The sequence below is a fragment of the Pezoporus flaviventris genome, unplaced genomic scaffold (genome assembly GCF_033815535.1).
Source record: "Pezoporus flaviventris isolate CSIRO_AGI_PZ_B2104156 unplaced genomic scaffold, CSIRO_AGI_Pfla_v1 ptg000073l, whole genome shotgun sequence".
NCBI lineage: Eukaryota > Metazoa > Chordata > Aves > Psittaciformes > Psittacidae > Pezoporus > Pezoporus flaviventris.
The window spans coordinates 2,099,160-2,113,049 of record NW_026892621.1 but is presented as its reverse complement, the minus strand read 5'-3'; the positions used below and the strand labels follow the sequence as shown (position 1 = coordinate 2,113,049).

The 13,890-nt window shown below is 44.7% G+C and overlaps 1 protein-coding gene and 1 long non-coding RNA gene across 2 annotated transcripts in view; both read right to left on the bottom strand.

Annotated features, from left to right (window-relative positions):
- SYNPR (synaptoporin) overlaps positions 1-13,890 on the bottom strand; it is a 108,832-nt gene that overhangs the window by 9,017 nt on the left and 85,925 nt on the right. The window contains exon 4 of the mRNA XM_061472884.1: positions 3,255-3,453. Within this exon, the coding sequence (XP_061328868.1) occupies positions 3,255-3,453 (199 nt within the window). The remainder of the gene's footprint in view (positions 1-3,254; positions 3,454-13,890) is intronic.
- Positions 1,080-2,149, bottom strand: LOC133279316 (uncharacterized). Its single transcript, XR_009746840.1, has 2 exons — positions 2,107-2,149; positions 1,080-1,429 (listed from the first exon to the last, which is right to left on the bottom strand). It is a non-coding gene; the product is annotated as an uncharacterized LOC133279316 (long non-coding RNA).

The following is a 13,890-nucleotide window of genomic DNA, read 5'->3' as shown; positions in this document are numbered from 1 at the left end:
CCTGAGACATTTGTGACTGGAATTTTCTCTTTCTCATGACTTTGTGGTCATTAAGTTCTTTATAATCATATATTCTGCATCCAGCTGGTTGTGCACTGATGGTCCTCTTAGTGCCTGTGCAAGGATTTTTTTGGAAAAATACATGAAATCTCAAGTGAAAGGTTTTCTTTCCTCTCTTCTCTTCTCCTGTCATACTCGTTCAAATCCTGAAAATTCATCAGGAGGAAAGGCAGCCAGCTCTGCGAGGGTGCTGCTTAAAGGCAGATGTCATCCCAGACTGAGTATATCAAGCCAAAAGGAAGCACAAGGCTTAACATGGAATGGCTTTAAATATGAAATTGTGATTGGTCACTGCCACAGAAGCAAAGAAAAATGAAACTATCATCTTCTAGCTCTTCACTGAGAGGTGAAAGGATGGTAGTCTGGAAATGAAACTGCATGAAACGCGGATCCCTCCAGCTGATGAAGGAGGGAGGGCTGCCCAGCCTCCTGCACTGACACAAGTTGGGGGTGCTGGCTGGGCTCATGCAGGCACAAAAGCACCTCAGATTTCTGCAGCACTTTTCTTTAGGAGGGACAATCTCATGGGTGAGACATACTCACACTTCTGATCCTACATATGTGCGATCTTGCTGGGTACGTCAGCTCAGTGTAGCATCTGCCTGGAGCTGGAGGATGTCTGCCTCCATTGCACAGCACGTTGCATCCCTTAGGTGATGCCTGCAGCCATGGGAAGCTGGTTTTCACTCTGAGTTTCTCTTGACCCTTGAATTCCTCCAGGCTACAGCTGCTTGCTCTGGCTGGGGCTCTGAGTTTTCCCTATTATCTCCACTGCACAGTAGGACTCACACCCTCTCCCAGTCCCGCTGTGGCGCCACAATCATTGCACTGGGCAGTGAGACCAGCAAGGATGTGGTCCAAATGAAAAGGGGTCTTTCTCCTAGAAATACCCGACACGACAGAGCTGGCAATACAAAGGAGATGCAGATGAGACTCTCCTCCTGGCAGGCATAGGCTGAGCATTACCCTCAGCCACTTCCCAACAGTACTCATCGGCAAGAGCTGCTTTTACTGCAGGACAAACTCAAAAGCATCTTTTTATTCTGAATAAAAAAGATCATTTAGGCTTGGTTTAGAAACTGGGAAACTGCAAACAGAGGCTTTGGTAACAGACACTCGTTAAATTTAACCTGTAGATTCAATTACAATCCATTACACAGAACAAATTAAATCAATGCCATGTTAATGCTGTCGCAGACTGCACCGCGCATCCTGTGACAAGCATGACTGCAGCAGCTGTATCTGGAAAGTCCTAGACAACAGCAAATGGCCACATCATAATCTGACATATTTGCATTATTTTTTTCTGTTGATTTTTCTTCTATTGCTTCACAGAATGATGTGGTTGGTCAGAGGAAAGAATTATTTCCTGCAAGAAGATTAAAATGGCAAATCTCTGCAACTAATTCTTTGATGAGACAGTTTGAAATGAGTTATTACTTGATGTTAACTGCAACAAGCAGAAGCAAACCACTTTATTTATTGCTTCTTTAGGAACCCCTTTATCTTGCTTGTTCTACTTCTCTTCTGTGAAGATTTCCCCTCCTTTCCTCACTATTTTCTAGGGAGAGAGCAAAGGTCCCAACAAGCCCCAAAATGAAGAGGATTAATTTCCTTTGATGTGGAATGAGAATTTTTCCTTCTGTAACAATTCATCAGTTTTTAATTATGCAAACTTAAATAAAACAACTTACTTCTCTTTGCAGCAGGAAAATCTTTCTCTAAATACCCAGTGCTAAGGTAACCTTCCTACAGTTAATTCTTTTGCCTATTGCTACTGCAGCTATTTCCTTTAACAGGTGCAGCCTTTCTGAGCTGGTGACTTACTTGCCTTTCTATTATTTTTCTGATGCCCTATATCAGTGGTTTTCAGTCGCTTAGGGCACAAATCTCAGCCAAATGTCTAGTTTCTGTCAGACATAGACTTCAGATTTTTCTGAAATCCAGGACTGACTCTTTCCTTACATCAGTGTTCACTAATCTCCCCCCACCTTCCCTTGGAATTGCTCTCTTCACACCAAGACTTCAGAGGAATATTTCCTCTACCTTAGTGTAACCTCATCCTTGCAATCTTGGAGGAGAGGGCTGCCTGTGGAAGGAAGAGCGTGATGTAACCCTACAGCCCATAGATGCAGAGACCTAACCCAACTTCAGCGCAGTGGAGGATCAGCACCCAGCCCTTAGCAGTTGAGCAAGACGTGTGTATCATGGGGTGTGACGCACTGAGAGGTAACAGACACCTAGAACAAAATAGCTCTCACTGGCTTTACAGTCTTGATTTATGAGAAAACGAATGCACAGTGGCACTTGCTTTTTTACAGAATCAAATTATAGACAGGTTTGCGTTAGAAAAGACCTTAAAGCACATCCTTCTCCAGCCCCTGCCACAGGCAGGAACACTTCCCACTACAGCAGGTTGCTCTAAGCCCTGACGAACCTGGCCTTGAGCTCTGCCAGGGATGGGGCAGCCACAGCTTCTCTGAGCAAGCAGTGCCAGCGCCTCAGCACTGAAAAGAACTTCTTCCTTAAACTCTTTTTATCACGAGCCTCAGTAAATCACAAGGAGTCAGTAAAAAGAAAAATAAAGGCACGAACAGCTACAGGTTGATGGGTGCATAGAATGATAACTGAAAATGAGTGTGGCCTCATAAAGAAGCACAGAGACATGAATGTGCTGGGAGCTCAGTGTAATATTGGAAAAGCAGCCACACAACTCTCCAAAGCCAAACAATCTAGCTGAACCCAGCAGTAATAAGCAATAAGCAATCTCCCTGGCTAGGCTTTGGTCAGGGGCATGGTTTCGTTTGTCTGCTGGGTTGATGCCCAAGATCTCCTCTTCCCTTTTTTCCCTACCTGTGAAGCTCTGCTGTCACAGACACATGGCTCAGACCCCAATCATTCCACCACGCACCAACTGTTCACTCTTTGTGTGAACTTCACTGCAGGCAGTAGGAGAGAAGCAGAGAATCCCACAAGTACATACAAGTTTAGGAGTAAATTTGACCTGCATATAGTTTCTGTTACCCTGTTAAAAGTTTAAATCATCATTAAGATAAAAAAAACCCAACAGCTGAATGCAGAGATGCGTTGGGCATTGGGCCACTTGAATCTCCCAGACCCCACCATTGCCTCAACCACCAAAAAAAGCAAAAGGTTAAGACCTACACCAGAAAACACTGCAAATGCACACTTACAATGAGAGGGCCTCTGTTGTTTTCACGGTACTTGTTCTGGAAGAAGATGTAAACCACGGTGGCAGCCAGTGAGTAGAGGAAGGCGAAGACTGCAATGGTGACAAAGAACTCTGCTGAAGAGGAGAAGTCCCCTATCAAGGAGAGCCTTTCTCGACGCTTGCCTTCACAAGTGGGAGCATCGAAATTCACTTGATGCAGCCTGGAAAACATCCCAAAGAGCAGCAGGTGAAGTATAGAAAAAAGAATCCTATCTCAAGGGATATAAATACTTTTGCTGTGTTCTCCCAGTCTCATTCCTGATGCACATTGATCTCCTGCTTGAATAACTGGCCCTGTAAGTTGTCTTGTGGGCTGTGCTTTTCAGAGCTGCTTGTACACGTGAGGTTACTTCCATGTGAGCATCTAGGTGAGACTGAGGACCTGAACACATCTTTTGATGAACCTCAGAGAAAAGCTGATGTTCCAACAGCTTGGTACAACCCTCCCCCCATTCCTCTCTGGGGTTTTACCATGGCAACAACTGAAAAAGGATAACATGAGAAATTATTTGATTCTTGAATTCTTACAATCAAGGCAGCAGAAAACAAGTCTCATCCTCTAACCTAGGCCCATGAGATGGCTGTGTTTGGAAGTCCATGACTTCCTTGTGTAAAATTGCCTAGTGTGCCTGTTAGCCCACAGGGCTGTGAGCCACACAGGGCTTCTATGTTAAAAGCTTTTAAAACCAAGCTGCAGCAGAAATATGCAACTTGGGTCAAAGGAACAGTCCACATGCCCTGGTTTAAGCAACCAAAGCACTAACCTTTTGAGCCCAAACACAGTGTTTGCAACCAGTGACCTAGCTAATAGATTTGTGGTTCTGTTTGGCAACTCCTGCCAAACCCTTTTTTGCTGCAGTAATTCTAATTTCTGATTTAGAAAGGGGATCCTTGGAGGGAATGCTTGTTGCACAGCCCAGATTAGCACCAGTGGGGACATGGGTCCCAAAGAGGGATCACACTGCTCTGCTCCACACAGGGGATGAAGCCAGCAGCAAGTTAACAGCAGCAATTAAAGAAGTTATGATCTGATGCAAAGAAAGGATGAGGCCTCCTGGGAAACATTCGTCTGATCAAGAGCAATAACTGCAACAGCAGGCCATGAATATATGACTAAATAAAAAGTTAGGTCCCTTGAGGAAAACAAAACACCCGCAGTAGAAATCACAGAGGTGGATTAATGGACATTTGAGGATTGCATGACTTTCTGCATTTCCTGGTCCAAACTAAATGTACCCAAACATAGGCAGAACCTTTTCATCAGCAGCTGATGCATAATGCTAGTTATTTGCTTCAGGCATTTTCTTCCCCGAGTTTCTGTCGCTATAGTAAGTGGTGGGATGAAAACACAGAAAGAGTCTGCCTGGACAGTGGAGATGAGCAGTGGCCGAGTTGCCTCCTCTCCGTGAACTCGGCAAACTCTGAACACACAAGAGACTCTAATGCTCATGATCAGGAAGTTTTCTGACTTGGTTTCCAAGCTTCCTGGCATCAGTACACACACGCTTTTTGTCAGGGCTTATTGTTCTTTCCTAAAGGGCGGGGGAGAAAAGGGTAATAAGATTTCCTAGTGCTTGTCATGCCAACTTTGCAGCCTGGAAAGAAAGTTGTTTTGTTTTACCCGTCAGCAGGATTATGGGAAGACTTGAAATGCATGATTTGCATGGTCTGAAAAGAAAACTTTCTCTGCTTTCCTCATGCACGGCTGCTTGGGTGCTGTATTGGCACAGAACAAAACTGGGAACCTCGTTTGAGACCACTTGAAAGCGGTGGCACGCTCTTGTGGGGATCGGTAAGAAACTTTGCCCCATCCCTATTTCCCCCTGGGAATGCAATGCTGTGCAGCCAGCGGCTGAGCTCATGGTCCTCTTTAGGTCCCTGCAGGGCTTGAGGCTGGGTTTAAGCCAGGTTTCACACACCGCCCAGCCCATGAGCAGGGATGATACCTGTGGCAGCGTGCAGAGCCAGAGCTGGGGACCATGCTGTGCTCCCACCCAGCAGCAGAGCCAGGCTCTCCACATCAGCCCAGACTTTGCAACTCAACACAAAGGCCTTCAAGGTCAGGTGGATTTTGTCTGTTTTTCTCCCTCTCTAAAGCCACCAAATGCTTCAATTTTCCAGTTCTTAAATAATTAACCAGCTTTGCAGTGTTTGAACAGCCACGCTCAGGTACCACAGCTCCTTTTTAAGGTCCCACTGCAGGGTGTGGGATGAGGTTTATGTTACCACCTCATACTGCAAACAGGCTTTAGAGAATTGCCCTGGCCCTCACATTCCTTGCACAAGCACTACAGAACTGGGCTGAACTACATTAAATACAATTTGTTTGCTTTGGGGGAATTAAAGAACAAAACCCAAGGCAATTCTGTGCGCATTTTATTGTGTAAAAAACATCTTTAGGGTCTTGCTTCTCCCCTACCTCCCCCCCCCCCCAAGTCCTGAAACAGCCTACTGGGCAACACATGGTGTTACAAGTATCAATTCAAACTTCTGCACATAAAGATGAAATAACTTAAGGAATATTCCTACCAAGATTTAGACTGGGAGCTGCTGCCCACCCTCTGCCTGGCCCCAGCCCCATCCGGTCTAACCACCAACAACCCACCAACCTTTCTGAAACACAGTAAACTGAGACCAGTTTGCTTTTCTATTCCCTGTTTCCCCAACTGCACTTTAGTTCTGAATCATGATAAGCCAGAAAAAAAAAAGATCATGTATTAACATCGCATTTGTATCTTCGCAGCAGTGCTTTTACGGCCAAGCATGTGTCAGGAATTCCAGATCACAGAAGCCTTCTTCCAGCAAGTTATTTTTATTCACTTGCTCTTTCTTTTTTGATTCCCCTAGCCTCTAGGAAGGATGTGCAGCAATCAGTGCCTCTTGTGGCTGCCTCACCTCTGCCCAAACAACTGAGATCTCACTTGTGCAAAGGGCCCCTGAAATAGACCATGACTCAGAACTGGGAAGAGGAGATGTGGCAGGGAAGAGAGGTGAGTGAGCCAAGCCCTGGGGTGGTTAGGGTGGATGTTAACTTTGCAAGATACGTTTGAAAAGTTTCTTTAAAGCAGGGGAGGATCAGTGACAGAAAATCCAGTCTCACTGATCAAAACCTCTTTGATCTGGAATGACATCTAGGGGAGAAACTGTTTTTTCCACCGATGTTGCTCGGTCAGCCTTTCTGGGGGCAGGATGGCTTGGTGATGACTCAGGAAAACTAATTGCCTCTACCTCTGTTTCCTGCTTTTGATGCAAGACTACCTGTTCTTTCTCTTACTTCCTGACTTCTTCTCTAACCTCCTCCTCCTATCTCTCATTCTTTACACCTTGTCTTTTCCTTCAAGTCACCTTTGGCAAATGTCTTCCTTCGGTTGCTTTTCTTACCTCCAGCACCACCTCTGCGTTTCACCTTTGCCTCTCCAGCTGCTAAACAAAGGCAGGAGCCCCAAGAGTGACCCTTCGCACTTGGTTGACACCTGAACAAGACTGCTGGGCTGCATCAGCAGAAGTGATTTTCGGTGAGTGATGGACAATGCACGTAAGGAACACCAGTGATAAATCTACCTGACGAGGGGGAAAAAGTAATTAAAAACCTTTCCCTCATCCAAGTTCCTCAAAAAAAACAAGCTGGAAGGTGCTTTTTGCCTTACTAATATCATTATTTATTCAGAAATAAAGTTGATAACTCCTGAATGTGACTTGCACCCCTCACTCAGCAGAGCGGCACCGGGGTTGTGCTTGCTGCTCATCGCTACCGACGCTGTCCCCTTCACCCACTGTGTCTGTTTGCCAACAGCAGCCATCATTGTCAAGCCATCCAGGTCTGAATTCCTTCAAATACACTTGAATCTGAAGCAAGTCCAAAGGCAGTCAAGTTTCACTGATGAAGTCACAGTAATTAAGGGCTTCTGAGGTTGCTCCTACCATTTGGCAAACTTTCCGTTGCCGTGGGAAATATGATGACAAGACAGAGGTATTGTCTAGCTTGACAAGATCAAAAGAGGGCAGGAATGTTTTACACTGGGGAAAAAAAAGGCATTTTTACATTGTTCCACAATAGCAAAGAGCAGTTACATTTTCAGACACTAATTACCCTCGCTCTGAAAACAATACATCCAGCCAGACGCACTGAACAAAGCTACAGCTGTTACAAGGGAGCGGGGGAGCAGAAGCTCTGCTCTCACTGTGTAAATGGGAAGTTGCCTTTCCTTCCTGAGCTACTTTAGCACAGTATTCAAGCCACAATTTGCTAATTATAGCCCCTCTGTTTCTTTTCCAGGCAGCTTAGTCCACCTCATGATCTTTGACCAGAGATACGGTCAGAGCCAGCCACCCCAAAGGCCAGTCTTGTCCCAGGTCCCACTCTGACAGCAGGCACAGAAGAGCATGCACCCAAGTGATCTAATCTTGTCTGACTCACAAAACCTCCCCCTTCAGCAGTGCACACAGGGATTAGACTTGAAACCAACAGAACATGTAATTAATGCCAAGTATGCGCTCAAGTATTATTGATGAACCGGCACAGATTTCCTCTCCTGGGCTTTGATCAGTGCCTGGATTAATAAATAACAGATAAAGCTCTGCCTCCAAAAATTCTCAATGGGGGTTACGGTTTCTCCATTCCTTTACTAGGATGTGGTGAAGAACAAGTGAAAATAAAAATAAAAATAATCTAAAAAAAGGCTGTTTTGGCAGGTTGTCCTATTTTCTGAAAATAGCATCTTGTATTCCACCCCCTAACCCATCTACAACGTGCTTGAACAAAATCTACAACACCCACACATGTGCTTGCAAAAACCCAGAGATCCATTATCCTTTCCTTGGGCTTTATTTCCCCCTCACTTGTTTCTGGTAGTCAAACTGTCAATTGTATTTATTGTCTGTAAAGCAATGAGAGAAATACACCACTGGAAATCGGTTAGTGCAGGTAGTTCTTGAGAAGGAATTTGTTGTGAAATGTTGATCCAAATCTCCAAAATAAGAGAAAAACAAAATTTCAAAATGCAGTAGTAAAATGCTGAGATGCACAAGGCCCCTTATAGCAAGTCAAATGCTCCATCGAGGCATAAGAACATGACAGGGGTTTTGCCTTCCTTTCTCTGGGATAAAAAGGCATTTCTTTTAGTTAGCCCTGGAAATACTGTGGCTCTCTTGTTTCAGAGGACTATGTTGATGTGCTGTCACATTGCTGCTTCCAATCAGCCAGTACCTGGGCACATGCCCCTTCTCAACCTGCCAAATGTGTATTTTTTCATAGGTTTAGTGGAGGAAGACCAATAAATGGGAGCCTTTCCTCTCAGAGCAGAGCACATTCCCATAAGACTTCTGTGGAGATATTATGTGTATTAAGAAAAATACTTTAAAAGTAACCTTTAATATGCAGGTGGATGTAGGAATCTGCCCAAGGAGGAAAGGTCTTTTCTTTAAAGGAATTGAGGTCCATTGACTCTCCCAACCCTCTTCACAGCCTGTTCTGAAACAGGAAGCAACGCACACAGTGCTCCTCACTGCAAAGAACATTTCCCCCCTGTGTTGGACATCCCCACATGTTCAGTGCTAAATCTGAACCCTGCAGCAATGAAGCCACGCAACAAGCTCTCACACACACCACAAACTCTTGCAGAGGGAGCCACTGCTAAGCAGTTGCCCTCAAGTCCATATTTTATTGCCAATTATGAACCATTATCCACCAATTCCCGTAAGATTGGAATCTTTGCACGCAGGCACACTGAAGCTGTTGAAATTAGTCCCTTTTTGAGGCAGCCAGCCTGTTAATACCACATTTGAACTGCTTGAAGTCATTAATGCTGATTTCAACCCTTCCAAGCCAAAGAACTGAAATGTTAATAGAGCCCTGCACAGCTATTGTGATGTGATGGGCTTAGCTCAGCAGTGGGACAACAGGTACCACAGAGGTAGCTGTTTCCTGGCCCCTCTACACCTATAATACCCTGGCAAAACAAGAGTTGTCTACTCCTTTGCTAACAGTGACAAGGCTGTTTCTCATTCCAGGCCTGCTCTCTAACAGCTCTTTTCCCAGGATGAACAAATTACCATGTACTCCAGCATTCCCATCCCCCACCTTTCCCACTGCCCATCTGCCACGATGCACATCCCAGTGCTGCCTGCATATGCCACAGCCATTTGAAACTGGGAGATGCTTATCAATACTCCCCAAGCATCCCAGCAATAGTCCATACCTCACTTTACCAGCCCCTAGAATCAACACCCCTTGAGACTGCCCAGCATCCAAAGGTGCCTTCAGAACTCTCCTCTACCAAATCTCCTCCCCTTTCAGAGCAGCAGCATGTTACATCCCTACCCTTACAACATCAATTCATTTTTCTCTGGAGATAGGAAGCAAAACTAACCTTATTCAGTTGACTCGGCAATCTAACTTTGCTCTTTTGTTTCCTTGCTTTCTAAAGGAAGAAAGAATAAGGTTTGCTGATCAAAGATATTTGAAAGTATTAACATTGAACCGCTGTTCTCTTAATGAAACCTCTTAGTTTCTTCCAAAAAGTATCCCAAAGTCCATATCTCTGTCAAAGTATTCAACACAACCAGTAGATTCACACAAATATATACTTCATCTTGAAAAGATTTATTCCTAACTCCTGTCCTGGAGTTTTGTGCATCCTAAAGATCTCCCCTTGGTCACAGCTGCCTTCAGTGGCTTATACCTATCCAAAAGCATGTTCAGAGCAGCATCACTAAAACACCCAGAAGGTATTGCAGGGAAGCTAACCAGGAAAGCTCTAGTAACCTATATTCCCTTCTGGTTTGTGTCCAGTCAAAATAACTGAAAATATTCTCCCTCTCCCCATAAATATTCCCCCTCCCATATTTTTAATTTCTAACTTGCCAGGTTCCCAGCCCTCACTCACACATAGCTGTTGTGAAAACATTTGGTCAATACTATTTCCCTACAGTGCTGTTTTTAACAGGACAAGCTGTCAGCCACAGTTGCTGTCTCAACACCCCACATTGTGAGTGTTGCGCTGGGAGAGGTGGTAATTCCCCCAGCACAGGCAGCTTGGAGCAACAGGCACATCCTCTGCTCCATCTTGCATCTCTTAACACAGGAAATCAGAGACCCTACAAGGTGCTCAGGTCTCCAGAAAGCTACAAAACCCTTCTGAAGATGGGGTCTAAAGACATTGGAATAGGGACAACCACAGCAGTGGGGAGGGCATCATCGCCACATTCGCAGCTTGGCATCCCTCTTGCAGGACCCACTCCCAAGGACTGGGTTCACAAAGGTCTTGGACAGTTTCATTGCGCTCCTGGAGGAAGAACCATTCTGGGTGTGTGCCAGCCATAGCAATGAACCTCCCCAGACTGCGCACGTAGCAGTAGTGCAAACCCTAGTACTCCATCGTAGCACCAAAAAAGAAATAAACCGGCTCGTTATAGAACACGCGCCGCCGGGAGTGCTCAGAAAGCTGAGTGGGTGATCCCAACCCCACTTCCAAGCCTACATCCAGACCCAGATTTATCTCCTGAGATATTTTCACAGCTCTTCTCAGAAACACATGCTTTTCCTTGCTATGCATGCAGAACACAGTGCTCAAAGGCATACTCCACTGGTCTTTACAAACCCAAATAACCTCTCAAATCCAGAACTGGCATTCTTTTTGATACAGATTAGTGGCATTGCTCTGATTCCCCTTCACTGAGCTATTTTCTTGGAGTGAACCACTTCCTAGTCACTGGGAAGTTTAGCTGCTACCTCTGGAGGAAGGTAAACCTGGGTTATCTTACGACAAGTCATCGTGTCAACGGAACAACACAAATTATGAAGCCTGGAAACACCACAAGCATTGCCACATAAACAACTGTCCAACATTGGCTGGTCCCACCATGAGATCCTTATTCAACCCATAGCTCTTATGTTCCTCCTGCTGCCCTCTCATCTAGACAGGCACAGGAATCAGCTTCCTGATTAACAAACCTGTGTTAGAACAGAACAAAAACTTCCATTTAAAGAAAGATCTACAAAAATCAAAAAAACTAGAGATATAACATAAGCAACAGAAAGCACAAAACAAAGGCCTAAAACACAGCCATTGAATATAATAAGACCATTTCTGAGAAATGGATGTATCAAATCCCTGGGCAGTGTTCTTGCATGGAGAAATGTGGGACTGCTGAGCCCCTCTTTCCTGCGTGCTCTGCTGCTGCTCGCATTGGTTCACAACATTCATGCTACCTCCAATCCACCTTGCCTTCCACAATCAAACATGAACACCATGTAAAATCAATCTAAATTCTTGGGCATCATCTAATGTTCAGCCAGAAACACATGAAAGTATAAATCCTTTGCCCTGTGAAAAGCAGGGTTCACATACAATTAAACTAGGTCTATAAACCCTGAAAGCAGCAATTTTCCCTCCAAGACCAGCTGAGATAAATGCAAGTGCAGAAGATACAGCAACTATTTCTTCCTTTGTATTGTATTTTAATTTTAATTTTGTATTTTAATTATAATTTTCCCAAATATGTTGTCCTAAGGCACTTAAAGCAATCAAATTAAATCCTCTGTAGAGTTTTACGGCATGACACCAATAAAACTCCCAGTCAAAACATTTACGTTCCAAGTACATGTTAAATTCTTTTCCCAGGGAGCAGTGAGCAAAATTAAAGGCTGAGCAGCACAAGGACAGGAGCTAAGGTAGAACTGTGGATCTGCTGTTGGATCTGTGGACAAACCACTGGCACCTTTATTCTTTAAAACCCATGAAACATTGCTTCTGGGAATCCAAACAAGACAGTGAGAGGTACCTCACTTAGTGGGGCTATGCTGGATGGGGTCAGATGCCCACTGTCTCCAGAGTCCATTGAAAAAGAAGAAATATTGGAGTCTTGGGTGACATGGTTTAGGTGCGAGGTGTCCCTAACCATGGCAGGGGGGTGAAACTTGATGATCTAGGTCCTCTCCAATCCAAACTCTTCTGTGATCCTATGATTAAACTCTTGGCAAATAAATTCATGTAGAAGCCATATGTGAGAGCAGACTCTTCAGTTTCCTACGATCCTGGGGAAACCTTCAGTGCTGCTACTCAGTGAACGAACATTCAGGAGCAGGGAAAAGGCAAAGGATGGGTTTGATTGTCCCCTCATTGTCTGCTGTATGGAACCAAATGCCGAACAAAGCAAAGCTGAAGGGTTTCTGCTTTGATTTGTTTCTGTACAGGCAGCATGAAAATGTGCAAAAAGAAATTTGCAAGGGAAGTTGTAAAAAGCCTGACTTTTAGCAAAAGCCTTTGTGGCAGGCACAGATAAAACAGCATCACCACACAATACTGCAGAGACTAGTCATGAATATATATTAAAAATTCAAATGGTGAAAAAGCTGCATATGTTAACAACCCCAAAAGTGACTTCCACTTTAAGAACAAATTCTGTCTAGAGTACCAATGAATGAATTTTTTTTCTGTCACCAGAACAGTGTTAAGTATAAAATATAGCTTCTATGAAAGAAAATAAGCACATCAGGATCAATACCACCCAAATTCATCAAGAATCCAATTGTTTTGAAGCCAAGAGAAAATCTCTATCTGATTGTAGAAGCTTTAAGAAGCAGAACTCCCTTCTCTGCAGCAGACACCATCTCCAGAAAGCTGCTAGCACTTTCCCCTCCCCATTTACTTCCCAGCCAGCTGTGTATCCATGAGCCTTGTGTCCATGCAATGTTTGTGCATGGATGTTCATAACAGAAGACAGCAGCTGACCAGTCTGAAAAGCTGTAAAGACAAACCTCCTCTATGGCCTCAATTCAGCATTCAAGGACATGTTTGCTTCAGGCTTTAAGGGATTAAAAACTGCAAACTAGAAACTGAGAATACAGAGGATAGTGGCAACTGAGAAGACCTCAACATCTGGCTTTGAATAGAAAGAAGGTAGATTTAGATGAGGTATTAGGAAGAAGCACCCTGTGAGGATGCTGAGGCGCTGGGACAGGGTGCCCAGAGAAGCTGTGGCTGCCCCATCCCTGGCAGTGTTCAAGGTCAGGTTGGACACAGGGGCTTGGAGCAAGCTGCTCTAGTGGAAGGTGTCCCTGCCCATGGCAGGGGGTTGGGACTGGATGAGCTTTAGGGTCCCTTCCAACTCAAACCATGCCATGATTCTATGATCTGGAAAAGTTATTTTGTGTGCAGAGCTGCTGCTCTGGGACAATCGCACTGACTGGAGCAATCAGCCTCTACCTGGTTGTGCAATGGACCAGGGACTTCACAGTTTTACACATATTGGCAGCCAGACCTTCTCTGACTCATTCATGCGGTGTATCATTGTACACAGCCCAACACACGAGCAACAAAAATGACTGAGCAAAGATTTTGCCACTTGTGTAGCCACCCTTCAGCTTTGGCTTCTTGTCTGTGTACAGAATAGTCGGCACAGAAGCAAAGCTATTCTGAGCATCTAGCAAGTTGTGAGAGTGGTAGATATTTCTTCCTTCATACAACACAATGCATCCATTGTGCTACTCAAAGAGAAGGCAAAGATGTGGCTGTATCAGACCGCAGGTAGTTCTATCTAAATCTCATGCAGGAACAAAGCGTCAAGTGCCTGAAGGCATCTCCCACTTGCTCACTAGT